Genomic DNA, 19,403 nt, shown 5'->3' on the forward strand with positions numbered 1-19,403 from the left:
TCATATAAAGAGAGTCGTAACCGTGGGACGGGGAGAATAAAGATTACAAATTCAATTTGCAGCTGAAAATAGAATAAACACTGTTGAAAAAAGCGCGAGGTAGCAACAAAGACAGAAAGAAAAAGTACAAACAAAAGGAGCAGCCAGATTCAAACGAACCAATAAGGTTGCGCAGACTCGGGACGTACACACGATAGGGACACAAATCCGCCCCCTTGATGCTCGCAGACGCCCTTATACATTAACCTTACACGACTGCTTGCCCCACATTATTATTATTAGTTTATTTAGCAGGCGACTTACAGAGACTAGGGTGTGTGAGCTATGCATCAGCTACAGAGTCACTTATTATAATAATAATTATTATTTTTTAGCAGACGCTCTTAGCCAGGGCGACTTACAATTGTTACAAGATACCACACTATTGTTTACATACAATTACCCATTTATACAGTTGGGTTTTTACCGGAGCAATCTAGATAAAGTACCTTGCTCAAGGGTACAGCAGCAGTGTGCCCTACCAGGGATTGAACCCACGACCCTCTGGTCAAGAGTCCAGAGCACTAATCACTACTCCACACTGCTGCCCGTCTTACAATTACAATTACGTCTCACCCAAAAGACGGAGCACAAGGAGGTTAAGTGACTTGCTCAGGATCACACAATGAGTCAGTGGCTGAGGTGGGTTTTGAACCGGGTACCTCCTGGTTACAAGCCCTTTTTATTTAACCACTGGACCACGCGTGTGTTCAATGTGTGCACTATTACACTGCTCTGTACTCGCTCGATTCGTTTTTCTGTATTGCTGTTTTTGTTTTCATACTTGTTTTAAACTACAGCGTGACGTGTCCTATGGGGCATATTTGTAAGCATTTCAGTGCAATTAACCGATTGCAACAGATGAAGCCATTCGTATCTGATACAAATTGATTTTTTGAGTGCAGTTCAATGCACACGTTTTCAAACAAATACACCCTGTGTTACATTTCCTGCTGTTTCGTGCTCAGGAGAACGTGTGCAGAAATCCATTGGTTTATCTGCTTGCTTGATTAAATCAAGAACATACATTCCTCCGCCCATATTGTGTGTGTGTGTCTATCAACTAATACATCGGATATGGGCTCTTTTTAGAAAGATGTGGTGGCTCTGAAAAGAGCCTTTGGGTTTGCAGAAGTGAATTCTGACAGGGAGTTACTTCTTCGCCGCTGTCTTCTTTGCTTTGACAGCCCTAGGCTTTGCAACCTTGGGCTTTGCTGCCTTTGCTTTCTTCGGGCTCTTCGTTGTCTTTTTAGGTTTTACAGCTTTCACTTTTTTCGGGCTCTTGGCTGCTTTCTTTGCCACTGCCGGTTTCTTTGCTTTCTTGGGAGACTTCTTTGCCGCGACTGGCTTCTTTTCTGCTGGCTTTCTGGCTTTCTTTGCAGAAGCGGTGGTTTGTTTTGCGGCGGGTTTCTTGGCTTTCGGTGCTGCCTTTTTCTTGGCGGCTTTCTCCTTGGCTTCAGCTTGTTTTCTGTTGATCTTGAAGGACCCCGAAGCGCCGGTGCCCTTGGTCTGCACCAGAGTCTCCTTGCTTACCAGGCTCTTAATTGCCACCTTGAGCCGGGAGTTGTTCTTATCCACATCGTAGCCATCGGCTGCCAGAGCCTTCTTCAGCGCGGCCAGGGAGAGCCCGCTGCGCTCGTTGGAGGCAGACACAGACTTCACGATCAGCTCGGACACGCTGGCTCCTGTTTTCTTTGACTTATAATCGGCTGTCTTCTTCTTGGGAGCCTTGGCCGGAGCAGCGGCGGGTGCTGGTACAGTTTCTGCCATCCGACCTTCGTGTTAGCAATATGTATCACGAGAAACATCGCCTCGTTTTCATATATAGAAACGAGATCCCACCATTCCTCTGCGACATGGAGTTTCTCACACCGCATTTTGTTACATTTATTGTAAAGGAAATTACAAAATAGCTGTTTAAAAGTGCGATGCAATTGGGTGCAGCCACCAGAAATCAGCAACCAACATCCCTGCATGTATTGCAATTAAGAAAGCGTGTAAAATGCTATTCTTTATTGTCTTTATGTCAGAGGTTTCTAGCACACTTTAGCACAAACGGACAGCAAACCGTCTCTTGCACAATATTTTAAAACAAGATAAAAACAAGTATGAAAACATAATCAGGAACACTAAAAAAAAATCTTCACTCAGTATTCAGTGACGTCAGAGCACTGTAATCCACTACATGTTTACCTCCGATACGAGGGCTCCTTCCTGTTTCTAACGAATAAAGCGCATCCTGTTTAGAGCTGCGACTCATGCTTCTTGCCGGGAAACATGCTGCTGCGGTTGCTAAACTCTGTCACCCCGACCTTAGTATTAGCTCCTGCTAATTCATTCGTCAAAATATAACCACTCCTCTCTTGCCATTTTTCCAACTAAAGCTCATCTGTAAAGTTTACACAATTTACTTACAACCCTTCACATGTACCTATATTATAAATCAACACTACTGTTTTGAAAGACTCTTTTTGTAACAAGTACAGCTGTTCACGTTTATAATTGGTGCATTGATATGAAGTATATGAAATCTAAAGCTGCTTCTGGTGTTTTAGTTGTAATACAGTAGCATGATTAAAATAGGACCTGTTTATTTAACGTGATCCCTGTGTATATGTGATGAAACCATTTCTTTATTCGAAATGTAACCCTGGTACCCTGTTGAAGATGAGCTATTCAGCCCTCAATCTCTGGTATTTACAGCCCAGCACATTACTGTATTACTGCAAACAAAGGAGATGCTGTAGGAGGCTTCTTGATTGGGAAAGTCATCTAAACAATTTAACAGTTATAATTCAATTATACAAACTAGTCCCAAATAGTTTGTATAATAGAGGTTTTACTGCATGTAAATACCAATCTATACCAGAACCCCTCGGTATCCTGAACAGTGCTGAAGCTGGCTGGTTTGTCAGCTGTTCTGTGGCACAGACTCTTCTGAAGATGCTACTTACTCCACTGTTGCTCTCCTGGTCTTATGCATTGGGGCTGCTTGCTGTCTGTGTTTGCAGATAGAATCTGATGCATAGTCGTTCATCTCCAGAGCTAGTGCTGAGAAGAGACAGAACTGACTTCGGTCTACAGAGCAGCCCTGACTCTTGTATTCACAGTGCAGGCTCGGGGCTGCAGGAAATGTGTTTTCACACTTGGGGTGAGTGGAGCTGAACACTGCTCAATACAGTACACAGAGAAGTTTAGCTGTCAAATCTATCACCTGGGTTACTGTTGATAGCTATGCCAAATCCACAGTCTGCGGTAAGTGCACTGTATATTTTGAAAAGCGCAGGATCTGTGTGATTTGTGCCAGCACTTAGACTTTGTAAATGATTGCAAATGAAGCCCATTCTGTTCAAATGTTTATTTATTCATGTCATTTATGGTATGTCTGTGTACAAACACATAGGTTCGGTTGCATAAGTGCGCTTTGTTATGTAGGCAGTATAAACCCATTTATTTAAAAACATTTTTACAGTTGTAGTTTTGTATGTACAACATATATCTGTGTATATACACATTTATTTTCAAATATTTATTTCATTTTTTTACCATTTTTTGAGGTTGCGTGTTATGTAATGTCTGTATATAAACACATTTCTGTTCAAATGTCTGTTTGTTTACAATGTTTCGGTTGTGTAGATGCTTTAGATGACGTTCCTGAATAAAACTACAACATATATTCAATTGTTTGTCCTTCATTATAATATTTATGTTGTTTTTAATACACCAGTCACATTGACTGGTCATGGTTGCTCTAGGTATGAAGATGGATCCTTGTACACAACAAGCACTGTATTCAACAAAGTCATTTTCTTCATCATACTGTTTTTGCTGTAAGTACATACAGCTATGGCAAACGTTTTGCATCACCTAGAATTTTAGGATTAAGACATCATTAAATTAAAAATTATATGAACATAATTTAGATCTTTCATTTAATTTCACATAATCTAAGAAACTACAAAATGATGTTGCAAAAGTCTACCAGAAGCCACAATAGTAGTACAGTATTTCATGTTAGACATCTCACATGATTACATTTTTGTCAGTTTTTCATTAAGGACAGGGTGATTAGAAAGTGATTCAAAACGCCATATCATTGATGTGGTAAACGTACTTTCTAATCACCCTGTATATGGAAAACTACAAACCAGTATGCAATGGTATGCAATATTATTCAGAAGTTTTCTTTCGACTTTATGAAGCAAAATTACTTCATTTTATAGGGTGCTGCAAAACCTTTGGCCATAGCTGTATAATGAATAATTTACAAGCAGAGCAAATACAGTGTCACTACAGTGCAGGTTATTTACCTGTACTTCCAAATGCATTCACATCTTTTCAATATACTTATACATGTGTATACACACAGACAATTAAGGCTTTGAAGGTTTATACAGTAAAGGGAAATGCACATTCTAAACATAGTTCTATTTTACTTAGCGTTGAACCGGAGATCTTGTGTTTCCTTGTCGTTTATTTCCTGAAAAACTTTTTCTGACATCTTGATGCATTATGTACACCACTGTAATTGAATACCTTGTGTGAAAACCAATGCGAAATTTGAAATAAATACACAAGTAGATGACTATAAATACTAAGTCAAGCCTTGTGTCTTGTGTTCAAACATTTACTGCATTGGATGTAGTTTTACAGCCTTGCATAGAGTACAATAATGCTGGATTATAAAACTGAACCTCTGAAGGGGGCTTATATTTAAGAGATAATCAAAAACACCAGTCTGTAAAACTTAATCTCCTCTCGTTCCCAGTATCGAAATGGAGCTGCCTACCGCTGGTTCCTTCTGCAGTCTGCAACTGGAGACACTATACAGAAATCCTGGGATGGAAATAAGACTCCTACTGCAGAGCAGTTTCACACATTGCAGGTTTTACTCTGAGCTTGATTCGCCCCACTGTAGAGGTAATAAGCTGAGGTGTGTCTTAATAAACTCATAGTAAAACCAGGAATGGATCAAACAGCTATGCAATGGGAGTCTTATTTCCATCCGGTATGGATCTTGTTTCTGTAGAATTGCAATTTATGCATTCATTCATATGCCTCCAATATTTCTTCAACAGTATCATATATTCACAACCTTCATGTTCAGCCTTTTTTTTTTTTTTTCTTTAGTCCAGGATTTAAGCCCCACCACTCTAGCGTCCTTCACACGGAGTGCTCGTTAGGAAACTTCCACCATCAGTGTGGAGAGATCAACATCTGCCAGCCTGCAAATCCTCACTGGGGCTGACAGACAGAAATACATACACACACAGACAATCCCAACTGAAATTGGTTTGATCTCAGATCTGTTGCCGATGGAAATGAAGGAACCTGATTTTGAATCTTTCAGACTCGCTAGATGAAAGTTCTGATCTGAAAATCAGGTCTGGATGCCGCAGGGCTAGTGTGTGAGTTTCTCAAAAGGAGTTTTTTTTTGTTGTTGTTAGAGATCAATAATGCTTCAAACATGTTCAACAAACTGGCCAAAAAAAAGGAGAGTGTTAAATTAACTGCGTGCTACTTTATGTGGTCAGGCAATGCGTCACTCCGATTCGCTCCCAGACCTATAAGAGCAGTGTGTGCAACTACTCAGCAACAAGCACTGGGAAGATGAGGGATCTTGGTGACAGCGGATTTGTCCCTCAGCACAGCGGCTGCACTGATCCAGCTACACAGACCCATGAACACAGCAATCCGGGCAAAGGACATCTCAGAGATCTCAGTCTCAGTACGAGTTCGTCTCCTCTATGGTGATGTGAAACTCCTTCCCCGACTCCTGCAGTGGAGCCCCCTGCTGCTCCTGCACTGGTACGGCAGACCGCTCCTCCTGCACTGGCAGCCTGAACTGGGAGATTTCAGGAGAGGGGCTGGGAGGGGGGCTGGGGTCCCTGCGCTGGTCTGAGCTGGGAGGGGGGCTGGGGTCCCTGCGCTGGTCTGAGCTGGGAGAAGCCTGGTTCACGACAGGACCGTTGTAAATGTAGACATTTCCATTGACCTTCATCTCTGTGAGACGAAGCGAGACAAGAGAAGGGAGAAAACAGAAATATTAAAGACAATCAATACAGGGATATTTTATATAATCCAAATGTTCTTGATATCTAACCTGTTTAGTATCCTAGTGTGTGTATATTCTCTAAAGTGCTTTTTATCATCATTAAGTTAATCTGGTTAAAAAAAAAAAGCTTTGTTTCTAAATAACATAATATAACGGTTATTATATGCCATTCACACTTCCATAAGTTTCTTTTTTCGTCTTCTGCTCTGTCACACTATTGCTGATGTTTTGGCACAGATCATAATTCACCAGGCGCACTATTCCTTTCAGACTCTAGAAGCAGATTTTTGTGAATTGAGGTTTTGAGGTCTACCAAGCTATTTGTACCACGCTGTGTGAAGGCAGCAGGAGCCAAAACGAAGCAGCAAATTATTAAAACAGCAAGTTTTCAGTCTGTCATGACTTTTCTTCTTCTAATTCTCCTTAGATAGAGAGATGTTTGCTGTTTTTCAATTCTATCTCTCACTGGCATAGCCAGGACATTACAGTTAAAAATTATCTACTTTCTAAGGGTAATTTCCTGTTCACTCTGATTCAGTTTTACGTGCACACCGCCCACGACTCTGCTTCTTATTATTTGATATCAGCTGTACTTTTCTGTGTTTAATTTAATGAAAGTGTTCCTTTAATATGATGTTTAATATTAAATGAGAGATTATGATAGAATCTTGTAACAGCTCTTTAATCATTTTCATGGTGCCAAGCCTACTTGTAAACTACAGAATGTGTGTATGTGTATATATATATATATATATATATATATATATATATATATATATATATATATATATATATATATATATATATATATATATATATAGTTATCATTTTATTAAGTTAACCCAAATTTATAAAACTTATAAACGTGCACATCCCTAGTAGCTTATTCATTTTGAAATCGCTAAATATTAAAACAGGTTTTCACATCTTACATGAATATAGTTTAATATTATTTAACCAAGGGGTATCCTTTCTTGCATTTTTTTCTTAAACATCTGACAAATAACGCTTAGAGTAGAAAACGCTATTTACTAACTATTCATACCTTACATTGTAATGCTTACAAGAACAAAGTTTCACAAGTTGGATGGGGCAAGAAGCCCTCTCTCTCTCTACATATCAAAGTGATTCACCTCCAGTGAAGGGAAGCCGACACAGCCTCTGCTGTTGACCTGCCTCCCTGCCACCCTGTAGACCAATGAAAGCCCTGTTGTGTGTTTCATGCTCCGCCCCCTGCAGAGCAGTCAGCGAATGAGGCACAGCGATGGGGGGAGGGGGTGAGCCTGCGGATGGAGCAGGGAACTGTGGGATGCTGGAGTTCGAGGAGATTACGCTTCCACTTGGAGACAGTAAACTGGACTGCTCGGAGTCCTGGAGGAAAGAAAAAACACAGGAATCAATCAGGGAGTTCAATAAACCACAGGACTCAGCTAATTTTACAGAGCATTAATCAGCATTGGGGGGGTAACATTACTGAATCGGATTACATTTTTCAGAAACTATTAACTGTAACAGTTCCTTGTTCAGACAGGTAATGCAATGTGGAAACGGGTTACATTGTATGTGAAAACAAAATGACTCGCTTACGAATCACTGCATTTAAAAACAGAACAATGTCCTGAGCTTGGGTTCCGGTTTGAAATCATTCTGGAGTGATTACACCTAAAACTTGAATCAATGCCCAGTTTAAACAGTGTAACAGTGTCTCCTCAGCACCGCCCCTCCCTAGTCTTTTCTAAGCAATAATATATTTGTTTTAGTCCGATTCCTTGCTTCACCTGAGAGATTTTGAAATATTCCCAATCCAGCTGCACGCAAGAGTGTATCAGCAACTGTGAAACTCCAAATTAAGTCCTGTAACAATGATCAGACCTGCTGCCTGTGTAAAAAAAAAAATATACAGCCCCCCTCATCCCTCACAGCTACTGTGAGTGTGGAGTCATGCTGGGAGCTGTAGTTCCTAGAAACACGGTAGTTTTAGCAATAAGCAGGACTCTGCAGTAAGGAGATTCACTGAAGGGATCAGGGAGAAAAACGGAAGGGGGGAGGGGGGGGTATGGATGCTTTTTAACTGACTTACCTTGCCTGAGCCTGGGGTGTGGTCTGTAAGAGAGGAAAGAGAGAGACTGCATTGTTAAGCCTTTTTTTTTTTTTTTTTTAACAAATCAGCTTTTGTTTTTGTTCCTGTCTTTTGTTTTGGTTGTAAATAATAGAAGTGGCCAGAGCTGAAGTGCAGTTTCTGTGTCTGGGTACTAATTCAAGGGACAGACCAGTCTGGCCCGGGACGCTACGCCACAGTGCAGTTCTGAAAGAAACACATGTCACAGCACACAGGTATGAAGGTCCTGCAATAGCTTAAAAGAAAGTTCAGCTGCTGTGCCTTATTCTCAAAACATCTGTTATGCATGCACTTCCTGGGTCATTTCACCCGAGCAGTGTGTTCTGGGTCATATCAGTCAATAGGGGAAGCAGCAGCTGATTGGTTAATGATAGGAAAGAAGCCATTGAAGGGGTGGGGACAATTTCACCCTCCAGCTGAAATGACCAAGGAAGTACAACACAAACTGACAGCTGTACTTAACAGTAGTACCACATTCAAATACAAATAGATGCTTGCTTACCGTGTGTTTCTTTCTAAACTGCACGTTTAGGACAAGTATTATTTCTGGAATGATTTTGTTCCAATCACTTTAAACCAGAATCACATGTTGCAAACACGTTTCTCCTCTACCTTTATCACTGTGCTGCTGTTTCCTTATCAGATAGCAGAGGGTGCCAGCGATGGCTGCAATAATGACCAGCATGGCAACGACAGCCAGGAGAATCACGGACCCCAGCCAACCTGAGAACAAACAAGGCGTGATCCATTACAGTCACAGCTTTACGCCTCAAAACAAACCTGTTTGAACCTATGGAACCTATGAGCAGCAGCTACAGTTATAATGTCACTGAGTGTAGATCTCACACTTAAGAGTGCCAATGACAAAGCATTCAAAACGGTTAAACCACAACAGGTTCTATAGAAACAGATTCAATATGTTACTATCGTATTTATATTTAACACTGTCTGTATTTTTTTTTTAGTTAATGACTTCGAATCTGTTTCTAAGTGTTCGGTGACTGCCTCTAATCAAGTTGGCATTCTCTTACACTCTTTGTATGACAGACACAGCAAAGAGGGTGCGAGAACGAAACACACTTTCAACTTGATTGGATGGAGCCAACGGACACTTCGAAACACATCATAAGTCATTAAATCTGTTCGATAAAAAGAGACACAAAGCTGATATATACAACCAAGGAAGCACCTCAATGCAGCCCCTTTTTAATGCTCCATGTCTGCAGTGGTCAACCGTCAATTTAAACTGCAATGAAAATGTATGTGTGTGCGTTTGTGTCTTTAAATTAAATAAAATAACAATAACCACACAACTCGTTGTCATATTTACCGGTATCCTTGTCAACCATGGGGTCCTTGCACACAGCGTTTGATTCGGACGTCCCGGGTTTTGCAAGCACCATCTCCAATTCTGTACAGCTGAAATGCATTAAATAAAAATCAAAAATGTGTTAAAAGAAGAAGAAGAATCAATAATTATTTCTGAGATCCGAGCAGGTAATGCAATCCAAAAAAAAAAACCCTCAAATGCCTGGTTGGTGGCAGTGCCAGTCCCACTCACTTGCTGTGCTGGAAGCAGTGCGCTGTGACAGATGGGCGGTCATTGAAGAAGCCAGTAGGGCAGGGGGAACACTTGGGGTGCTGCTCCAAATCACCTGCAACACATAACATCACAGGGATGGAAATGAGACTCCCATTGCATAGCGGTTCCATCCATTCCTGGTTTTACTTGGTTTAAGTCCAATAAGACTGGGATGTGCCGAGATTTGTCTTGCAAAAAAACACTGCGCTCTGCCAAAATCGATGTTCTGCAAACAGCGATATTCATGCACAGATTTAGTCTCAGTGTCTGTGTTCAAAAGCCGACATTACAAGCGAGTACTAACAGCACTTGCAGTCCCTAGTGCATTTCATATGCGTTCCTATAGTGCTGTGGAAAAGGAATTCATTACATACTTTGGATTCAAGGTGCACACGTCTCAGCAGTCCTGATATTTGTGAATCTATTCCTGAATTATACCGGTATGTAAAACAAGAGCTCAAGCAAGAGCCACGGAGGGCAGCATTCACCTACAAGATTTCAAATGAATCTCCATTTAGAGAACTCCCTTTTTTCTTTGTTAAAATTGATCAAACATAATCGTTTTCTAAAATGTTTGTTTCCAAAAACTGCAGTTGTATAGATTTGTATTATTCTTATTATTATTATCAGTGTTTGTAATTTTGTATTAAATCATATTATTTTAAAGATAAATTAAAAACAAAAGCAAAGCAGCATGGGAATCTTATTGGACCAAAACACATTTTATTCCAAACACTTGCACTATTAAAAAGGACAATAATTGTGTCATTTTGATGTTCTATAGATAAGATTACTATACCATGACACGTACTGTGTTGTGAAGACACTTCCGATGCACATCCCTAAATTAGAAACACCTGAGCTTGTTACCTCTGCACTGGGGCTAATCAAGCTTGTAGTAAAACCTGGAATGGGTGAAACTAACATGCAAAAGGAGTCTTATTTCTATCCCTGCTGTACACAACTATTTCACTTGAAATTGCTTCTGAAAAACTAAACTGCAAGAAGACAACACCTCATACCCCCTCAGTATAATACAGAACCATTATTGCATTGGCATTGTAGTGCCGCTGTCTGTGTGTCTGCATTGCCAGTGAAGATCATTTGGGAAGGGTATAGTTAGCATAGTCAGGGTTCTCCCCAGGATGTCGCCGCCTGGCTGAAAAAACTCGATCCGCCCGTCTTGCAGACGCTACTGTGCCTTTAACAATAAGGATTGACTGCGCTTCTAGCAGACGAGATTACTTGCACGCTGCTGGGTAAAAACAAAATCTTAGAACCACATGACAGCTGTGTTACATCTTGACACAGCATTTAACCAATCAGAGAGTTGAAGGGGCGGGTTTTCTGTGTTAAGCACTTTGAGAGGCTAAAACATTCAAATGACTGCTAAAAAAATAAATTGATTATTTTCAAAGCAAAAAGTGACAATGAATGCAGCGTTTTCAAAATAAGCCGGCGATCTGCGCAATCCAACACCTAATACTATAATTGCACCGGCTACTTTATTAAAAATATTAAGATTATTTTCGGGTATTATCATTCAGTCCATTTTTTGTCGTATTATTGTACTGTAAGATGATATAGTACATAATAGCTATACACATGCACAAAAAAAAGCGCATTCTTTTTGTCATGATATCGTAAAAATATGTACCCAGGTGCTTGTGAGAGATATTGGGGGTTCATGTATAGAGGCTGTATGCCTTTAAGAAGAAAAGCGTGATGGGATATCAGCTGAACACTTGTCAGCTGACATTAAGTGCAGAGGTGCTGGATTATTACACTCCAGTTTCATGCAACAGTTATGATGGTGACCAAATGTGTGCGAGTACTGTTGTGTAAAAAAAAATGTAGAACAGCGAAAAACAAAAACAGATGTGCATTAACAAAATGCCCTGAAAACAAAGAAAATAATTTAAATGAAGCAATACAGTGCCTTGCGAAAGTATTCGGCCCCCTTGAACTTTGCGACCTTTTGCCACATTTCAGGCTTCAAACATAAAGATATGAAACTGTAATTTTTTGTGAAGAATCAACAACAAGTGGGACACAATCATGAAGTGGAACGAAATTTATTGAATATTTCAAACTTTTTTAACAAATAAAAAACTGAAAAATTGGGCGTGCAAAATTATTCAGCCCCTTTACTTTCAGTGCAGCAAACTCTCTCCAGAAGTTCAGTGAGGATCTCTGAATGATCCAATGTTGACCTAAATGACTAATGATGATAAATAGAATCCACCTGTGTGTAATCAAGTCTCCGTATAAATGCACCTGCACTGTGATAGTCTCAGAGGTCCGTTTAAAGCGCAGAGAGCATCATGAAGAACAAGGAACACACCAGGCAGGTCCAAGATACTGTTGTAGAGAAGTTTAAAGGCGGATTTGGATACAAAAAGATTTCCCAAGCTTTAAACATCCCAAGGAGCACTGTGCAAGCGATAATATTGAAATGGAAGGAGTATCAGACCACTGCAAATCTACCAAGACCTGGCCGTCCCTCTAAACTTTCAGCTCATACAAGGAGAAGACTGATCAGAGATGCAGCCAAGAGGCCCATGATCACTCTGGATGAACTGCAGAGATCTACAGCTGAGGTGGGAGACTCTGTCCATAGGACAACAATCAGTCGTATACTGCACAAATCTGGCCTTTATGGAAGAGTGGCAAGAAGAAAGCCATTTCTTAAGATATCCATAAAAAGTGTCGTTTACAGTTTGCCACAAGCCACCTGGGAGACACACCAAACATGTGGAAGAAGGTGCTCTGGTCAGATGAAACCAAAATCGAACTTTTTGGCAACAATGCAAAACGTTATGTTTGGCGTAAAAGCAACACAGCTCATCACCCTGAACACACCATCCCCACTGTCAAACATGGTGGTGGCAGCATCATGGTTTGGGCCTGCTTTTCTTCAGCAGGGACAGGGAAGATGGTTAAAATTGATGGGAAGATGGATGGAGCCAAATACAGGACCATTCTGGAAGAAAACCTGATGGAGTCTGCAAAAGACCTGAGACTGGGACGGAGATTTGTCTTCCAACAAGACAATGATCCAAAACATAAAGCAAAATCTACAATGGAATGGTTCACAAATAAACATATCCAGGTGTTAGAATGGCCAAGTCAAAGTCCAGACCTGAATCCAATCGAGAATCTGTGGAAAGGACTGAAAACTGCTTTTCACAAATGCTCTCCATCCAACCTCACTGAGCTTGAGCTGTTTTGCAAGGAGGAATGGGCAAAAATTTCTCTCGATGTGCAAAACTGATAGAGACATACCCCAAGCGACTTACAGTTGTAATCGCAGCAAAAGGTGGCGCTACAAAGTATTAACTTAAGGGGGCTGAATAATTTTGCACGCCCAATTTTTCAGTTTTTTATTTGTTAAAAAAGTTTGAAATATCCAATAAATTTCGTTCCACTTCATGATTGTGTCCCACTTCTTGTTGATTCTTCACAAAAAATTACAGTTTCATATCTTTATGTTTGAAGCCTGAAATGTGGCAAAAGGTCGCAAAGTTCAAGGGGGCCGAATACTTTCGCAAGGCACTGTAAGCTCAATAATTAAGCTAAAAAGGAAGTGAAAAGGTTACCGTTTTTTTTGTGAACTCCAATAACCCTACGTTATCTTTCCCCAGTCAAATCGTAGAGTGCCTAAATAAGCACGGTAATTTACCATAATAAAAAAACATGAAAAAGAATGTAGAACATAAAAAAGAGCAACCAGATAGTCAACGAAAGACAATGCATTATTCAAATTCTTTGTCGTATTATATATTTAAGGTAAGACAAGTTTATTTATCCGTTAAGTGCTTCCGGCTATAATGTTCTGCTACCCGGCTGTACAGAATTCCTGAGGATAACCCTGATACTGTGGTCGCATTTTTCCAATGGCAGCTTCATCCCATTGTTACTGCCCTATGCTTGTGCTAACCTCAGTATTATTTAGAACCATTGCATTGTGCTGCCACTGTCTGTGTGTCTGCATTGCCATTGAAGCTGCATTTTATTCAGAAAGACTGTCGTGAAAAGTTTTATTTGGGGCAATACATTTTCATGGTTCAAGCCTATCTACAGCAGATTGGTGGTGGGTAGAAAACAGCTGCCATTTTGGCTCTTGCAGGGAGTCGGCTGTGCTTGGAAACAATAGTGAATCTGGAGCCAAGATGGAGGACACTGGGCTGCAGTTTCCTACAGCAGGCTTGTTTGGGTAAAGCAGTTTTTTTTAGCTTATTTTTTACCTTTTTGTGATGTGTAGGTGCCAGGCTGGCATGGTTCGTGATCTTCACAGGACTCGCATTCCCAGGGCGGCACTCCCAAACAGATGCTGTTTTCAGGACAAACACAGACGCTCCCCTTGGTCTTGGTGCAAGGGGACAACTCAACCAGACCAGCTTCTGCAAGAGAAACGAGGAGTGGACATGATGTGACCCGCATCACGACATGTAGGTCGCGATCAGATCCGCATCACGACACATGCGACAGGCCCGAACTCTGCAACTGTTTAAGTGCTCAAAACAATTAGAAAAAGGTCTAATTAAGCAAACTATCAGTTCAATTAAAGGTCTGCATTAGGGGACCAACAACGCAGAGTTTTGAAAGCTTAACATCCTGTTATTCACATCAGAGACTCAAACAGACACATATTGAACAGAAACTTGATTCAAAATCCATGTTCCTTACCACAAGGTCTGCACAGCCTGCAGTTGGATGCATAGTTATAGAGTTCAGTGAAAGTGTTTTCTGGACAACTGCTGCAATGAGTATCGGACGTGGCTGTGCATTTGTGAATTGCAAATTGACCTGAATACAGAGAACAAGGCTGTTAGAGAGAGACAGAGACCCACACACAGGTACCAATACTCTCAATACCATGAGCTAAAGAAGGTACTCGGCAAGTTTTGTCACAATCAGGCAAGCGCTTCTCTATATATATGCAAAACTCTAACATGCAACACAAACAGGCTCCATACTTCAGGGATGGATAAAAGACTCCTATTGCACAGCAGTTTCATCCATTCCAGGTTTTACTACGAGCTTGATTAACCCCAGTGTGTAGGTAACAAGCTCAGGTGTGTCTTATTACACTAACAGTAAAGCCAGGAATGGATCACACTGCTATGCAATGGGAGTCATTGCTGTGATACTCTCATTAACAAAACTAAAGAAGGCTGACGGCACATTTCATCACATTTGGACAAGCGCTTCTTTTGATAATGTACAGAATGGAAGTTTGACAAACAGAGAGCCTCCCCACACCCGAGAATGTTATAGTCTCAATAGCTTGTCCAACATCACTGTTGGACAAGCAGTTGTCTACATATGTAAAATGCATTATTATTATTATTATTATTATTATTATTATTAAGCATTTTTATCAAGCTTAAAAACACTATCTATGACACTTCCTCTCTCCCCGACCTCTCTCCTTTCTTTCTGCCTTCCCTCTCCTCCCCCTCCTCTTACTTTCTATCCTCTCCTCTGCTCCCTCTCTACTCCCCCTCCCCTTTCTTTCTCTCCTCTCCTCTCTCTCCCCGACACTCAAAACAACGTTTAAAGAACGCCATCAATTACCTGGCGCGCACCTCCGGCAGCACACTCCATCAGAGAGATATTCTGTTGTTGAATCTCTACAATAACCATGTTCTGGAACATATGGAAAAATCTGCAAAACAAACAAAATGGAAAAAGACTGCTGAAACTGGATTCTCATCTAGAACAGTTTGAAATGTAGATGAATACGGACCCTGGCACTGAACAGGCCATAGGTGCAATAATAATACCTAAGCACTGTCCATAGGGGGTGCTGCCTTTTGAAGCCCTCATGTTAATATCATCAGTTGGTTAATGAACCATGAGCAGCTCTGAAGCTGTGTGAGAGAGTTCTCAGCTCAGTGATGTCACTCACAGGCCATTAACCATGTGCAGCCTGAGCACCCCCTATAGGCAGAGTCTGTTTATTTAGCATCACTGTGTTTGTTCCCTGTAGCCTGTTCTGTGCCAGGACCTACACCTGTGCATGCATCTACACCTCAAGCCAAGTGATAGCAGCTTGCAGGTTCATTCACAACTCACCTGCCCAGGAGCTGCCTCAGCTACAAGCATAATCCAAAACCACAGGCAGAGGTGAATGGAGAAACAGCCAAACATCGTGGAAGCTGGGAGGGAGGAGGCTGGGAGGAAGGGAGAGAGGCTAGGAGGCTGGGAGGCTCGGAGGGAGGGAGGTAGGAGGGAGAGAAGCTAGGAGGCTGGGAGGGAGGCAGAGAGGCTAGGAGGCTGGCAGGCTGGGAGGGAGGGAAGGAGGAGGGAGAGAGGCTAGGAGGCTGGGAGGGAGGCAGAGAAGCTAGGAGGCTGGCAGGCTGGGAGGGAGGGAAGGAGGATGGAGAGAGGCTAGGAGGCTGAGAGGGAGGCAGAGAAGCTAGGAGGCTGGCAGGCTGGGAAGGAGGGAAGGAGGAGGGAGAGAGACTGGAAGGAGGGAGGATGTAGCTGATCAAGGCACTTCAGCCTCAACAAGGCAAGGTCGAAGGATCCAAGACAAAAATGTGTCCGCTGGGGGCTGATTAAAAATGAAATAAAAAACAAGCAGTCTGTTAGTAATACACACATACTGTACCCTCACCAGGGCTGTACATATATACATACAAACCTACATACTGCTCTGGCCAAAAGTTTAGCATCACCCTACAGAATTAACTCATTTAGCTTCATAAAGTCAAATGAAACCTGCTGAATAATGTTACATTAGCATATTGAATTACATACCGCTTTGTAATTTTCCATATACGTAATGAAAAACTGACCAAAATTGAGAAATGTGACATTTTGTGGGGGCTGATTAAAAATGAAATAAAAAACAAGCAGTCTGTTAGTAATACACACATACTGTACCCTCACCAGGGCTGTACATATATACATACAAACCTACATACTGCTCTGGCCAAAAGTTTAGCATCACCCTACAGAATTAACTCATTTAGCTTCATAAAGTCAAATGAAACCTGCTGAATAATGTTACATTAGCATATTGAATTACATACCGCTTTGTAATTTTCCATATACGTAATGAAAAACTGACCAAAATTGAGAAATGTGACATTTCGAAATCCAACATGAAATACTGAAATACTATTATGGTTTCCGGTAGTCTTTTGCGATATCATTTTGTAGTTTCTTTTTACATGATGTTAAATAAAATATCTAAATTATGTTAATATAGTTTTTCTTTTTCTTTTTTTTTGTAATCATGTCACAATCCTAAAATTCTAGGTGATGCAAAAATGTTTACAATAGCTGTACATACATACATACATACATAGAGAATATAATGTGTTTATGTACATTAGGTCAGGACAGCCCCATATAAACTCAGACTGAAGAAGTTCTCAATATTTTGTACTACATAATGTCCTTATTAAGTTTCATCAAAATCAGATATGCAATTCTCTGGCTAGCTGTGGAAATGTCTGTGTGACATCCAGCACAACCGGTCAGTTAGATACACAGACACGCGTGGATTACCTGACTGAATAACTTGAACAAGCGATTCCCCAGTGACATGCACAACTGTAAAGTGTCCCTTACATCCATCTCCACAATACCTTAGGAGGGTTATGCACACTGTCCAAATATATGTCACTTGTGAGCCCATTAGATTAACAGAATAGGCATGAACCTGCTACGACTTGCAGTATTGGAGATTATAATAGAAATCAAAATCTTATAGATCAGGCAAAAAATAAAAAATAAATAATAAAAAAAATCTATTAAATTGTTATACATAAATATTTCAACAAAACAAAATATATTAATATATTATCTAAAGTATCGGCCACAATATCAGCTCATATTTCGACACATCTCAATTACGACGAAGTAAATACACGGTCATTTCATTAACATAAACTTACAATTTAAATGTTACCTATTAATATTATTACAGCTTCTTACCGGTATTTCCTCTTACAGTGGTTGAAAAGCAGCACCTTAATCTCAAACGTTGTGAAGTCTATATTTTCACGCTGACATAAAAAATAAAAAAAATACGAAGGTCACAGTACTATTCCAACTCTACCTTGACCACTCAAGCCCCGGATAGCAGTTCAATACCCCGCGTCACATATACAGATAATCCCCATCTGTCAAATTTTCATTTTGATTTAATTAATCATGTTGCTCGTACGACAAGCTAGTTTTTTTTTAAAATTGACCTCTGTCCATTCTGGTAGGCCTACATTACATTTTCTTTTTTTAGAAGTAAAACTCCAAACCTGTCTCAAAATGAGACGGTGTCTTTCTTCTTATTATCCAAAATGAATAATCAGACGTATCGGTTGTCTTAAAAAAAAATACTAATTATGAAAAATACGTTTGAATTCGACGACACATTTTGGTAGGCCGCACGACCCCTCAATTAAACACTGCCCGCTGTTAGTAGCCTACGTTGTTTATCGAGTATTTTACGTTTCGTTTTTGCTCAGTGTAAAAAAAAAGAGATTTGGGCGCCTCCGTTGCTGGGAACTATACTTCCTCGAAATGAGAGCAAACATGTGATCTAGTTTTCTTCCGAAGTTCGAGAGGGGTATTGCTGCAGAGCGAAGCGCGTCTTGTCACGTCATCATTTTACGCTACAGCCCGATCACATGATAAGGGTGATAAATGTAGGTACTAAAACGAAGTTTATTTCATAACAATAACCTAACCCTAATCCTAATGTTCGTGTGGTATTATGGTCACGAAGGTCAATAAAGGCAGTACGTAAATTACGCAACACCATCCTGTGGGAGCCTTCGTTCTGCAGCGATATACTCGGGAAATTCACTCGGTCGCATTACCATGCTAAGCTATATGATGTATTTTTTAACCCTATTATGTTAGAAGTCTTAAGCCGAAATGGTCATGTTTGATTTTCCCCTAATATACGATATATTCCCTGGTCGAATGCTGACTGCGTGTTTATCTTAGCTTCTTGTGGGTGAACACTGCTATTGGAGAAAAAACATCGTTTCCTGTCCAGTTTGTTTTGCATTCCCTCAGGTTGTATTAGCTGTAGGCAGGCAGGCACACAATCTTCCTCCCTCCTTGAAGTTATCTGTCACTGTAATGAGAACTAGACAGACAGTCTAGTCTAGTGATCTTAAACTGCAGTTTCAATGTAATTCCAGTAGTCTAGTCTAGTGATCTCAAACTGCAGTACAATGTAATTCTAGTGCAGTCTAGTCAAGTGATCTTAAACTGCAGTTACAATGTAATTCCAGTCCAGTCTAGTCTAGTGATCTTAAACGGCAGTTTCAATGTAATTCCAGTAGTCTAGTCTAGTGATCTCAAACTGCAGTACAATGTAATTCTAGTGCAGTCTAGTCAAGTGATCTTAAACTGCAGTTACAATGTAATTCCAGTCCAGTCTAGTCTAGTGATCTTAAACTGCAGTTACAATGTAATTCCAGTCCGGTCTAGTCTAGTGATCTCAAACTCCACTTACAACGTACAGTAATTCTAGTATAGTCTAGTGATTTTGAACTGCAGCTACAGTGTAATTTTGGTTCAATCAAGTGTAGTGATCTTAAACTGCAATAATAGTGTAATGCCAATGCAGTCTAGAGCTC

At 40.6% G+C, this 19,403-nt stretch overlaps 2 protein-coding genes across 2 annotated transcripts; both read right to left on the reverse strand.

The window, feature by feature from the left end:
- Nucleotides 1–1,157: 1,157 nt before the first annotated feature.
- Nucleotides 1,158–1,987, reverse strand: LOC117425256 (histone H1-like). The gene has a single exon (XM_058994046.1). The coding sequence runs from the start codon at nucleotides 1,807–1,809 to the stop codon at nucleotides 1,192–1,194; it is 618 nt and encodes a 205-aa protein (XP_058850029.1). The 5' UTR covers nucleotides 1,810–1,987; the 3' UTR covers nucleotides 1,158–1,191.
- Nucleotides 1,988–3,382: 1,395 nt separating this feature from the next.
- Nucleotides 3,383–18,415, reverse strand: LOC117425204 (tumor necrosis factor receptor superfamily member 3-like). The gene is made up of 11 exons (XM_058994039.1): nucleotides 17,749–18,415; nucleotides 15,877–16,357; nucleotides 15,376–15,466; nucleotides 14,485–14,604; nucleotides 14,043–14,198; nucleotides 9,775–9,868; nucleotides 9,544–9,632; nucleotides 8,826–8,936; nucleotides 8,175–8,197; nucleotides 7,228–7,465; nucleotides 3,383–6,042 (listed from the first exon to the last, which is right to left on the reverse strand). The coding sequence occupies exons 2-11, from the start codon at nucleotides 15,949–15,951 to the stop codon at nucleotides 5,765–5,767; spliced, it is 1,275 nt and encodes a 424-aa protein (XP_058850022.1). The 5' UTR covers nucleotides 15,952–16,357; nucleotides 17,749–18,415; the 3' UTR covers nucleotides 3,383–5,764.
- Nucleotides 18,416–19,403: the final 988 nt, after the last annotated feature.

This window comes from Acipenser ruthenus, chromosome 20 (assembly GCF_902713425.1).
Source record: "Acipenser ruthenus chromosome 20, fAciRut3.2 maternal haplotype, whole genome shotgun sequence".
Classification (NCBI taxonomy): domain Eukaryota; kingdom Metazoa; phylum Chordata; class Actinopteri; order Acipenseriformes; family Acipenseridae; genus Acipenser; species Acipenser ruthenus.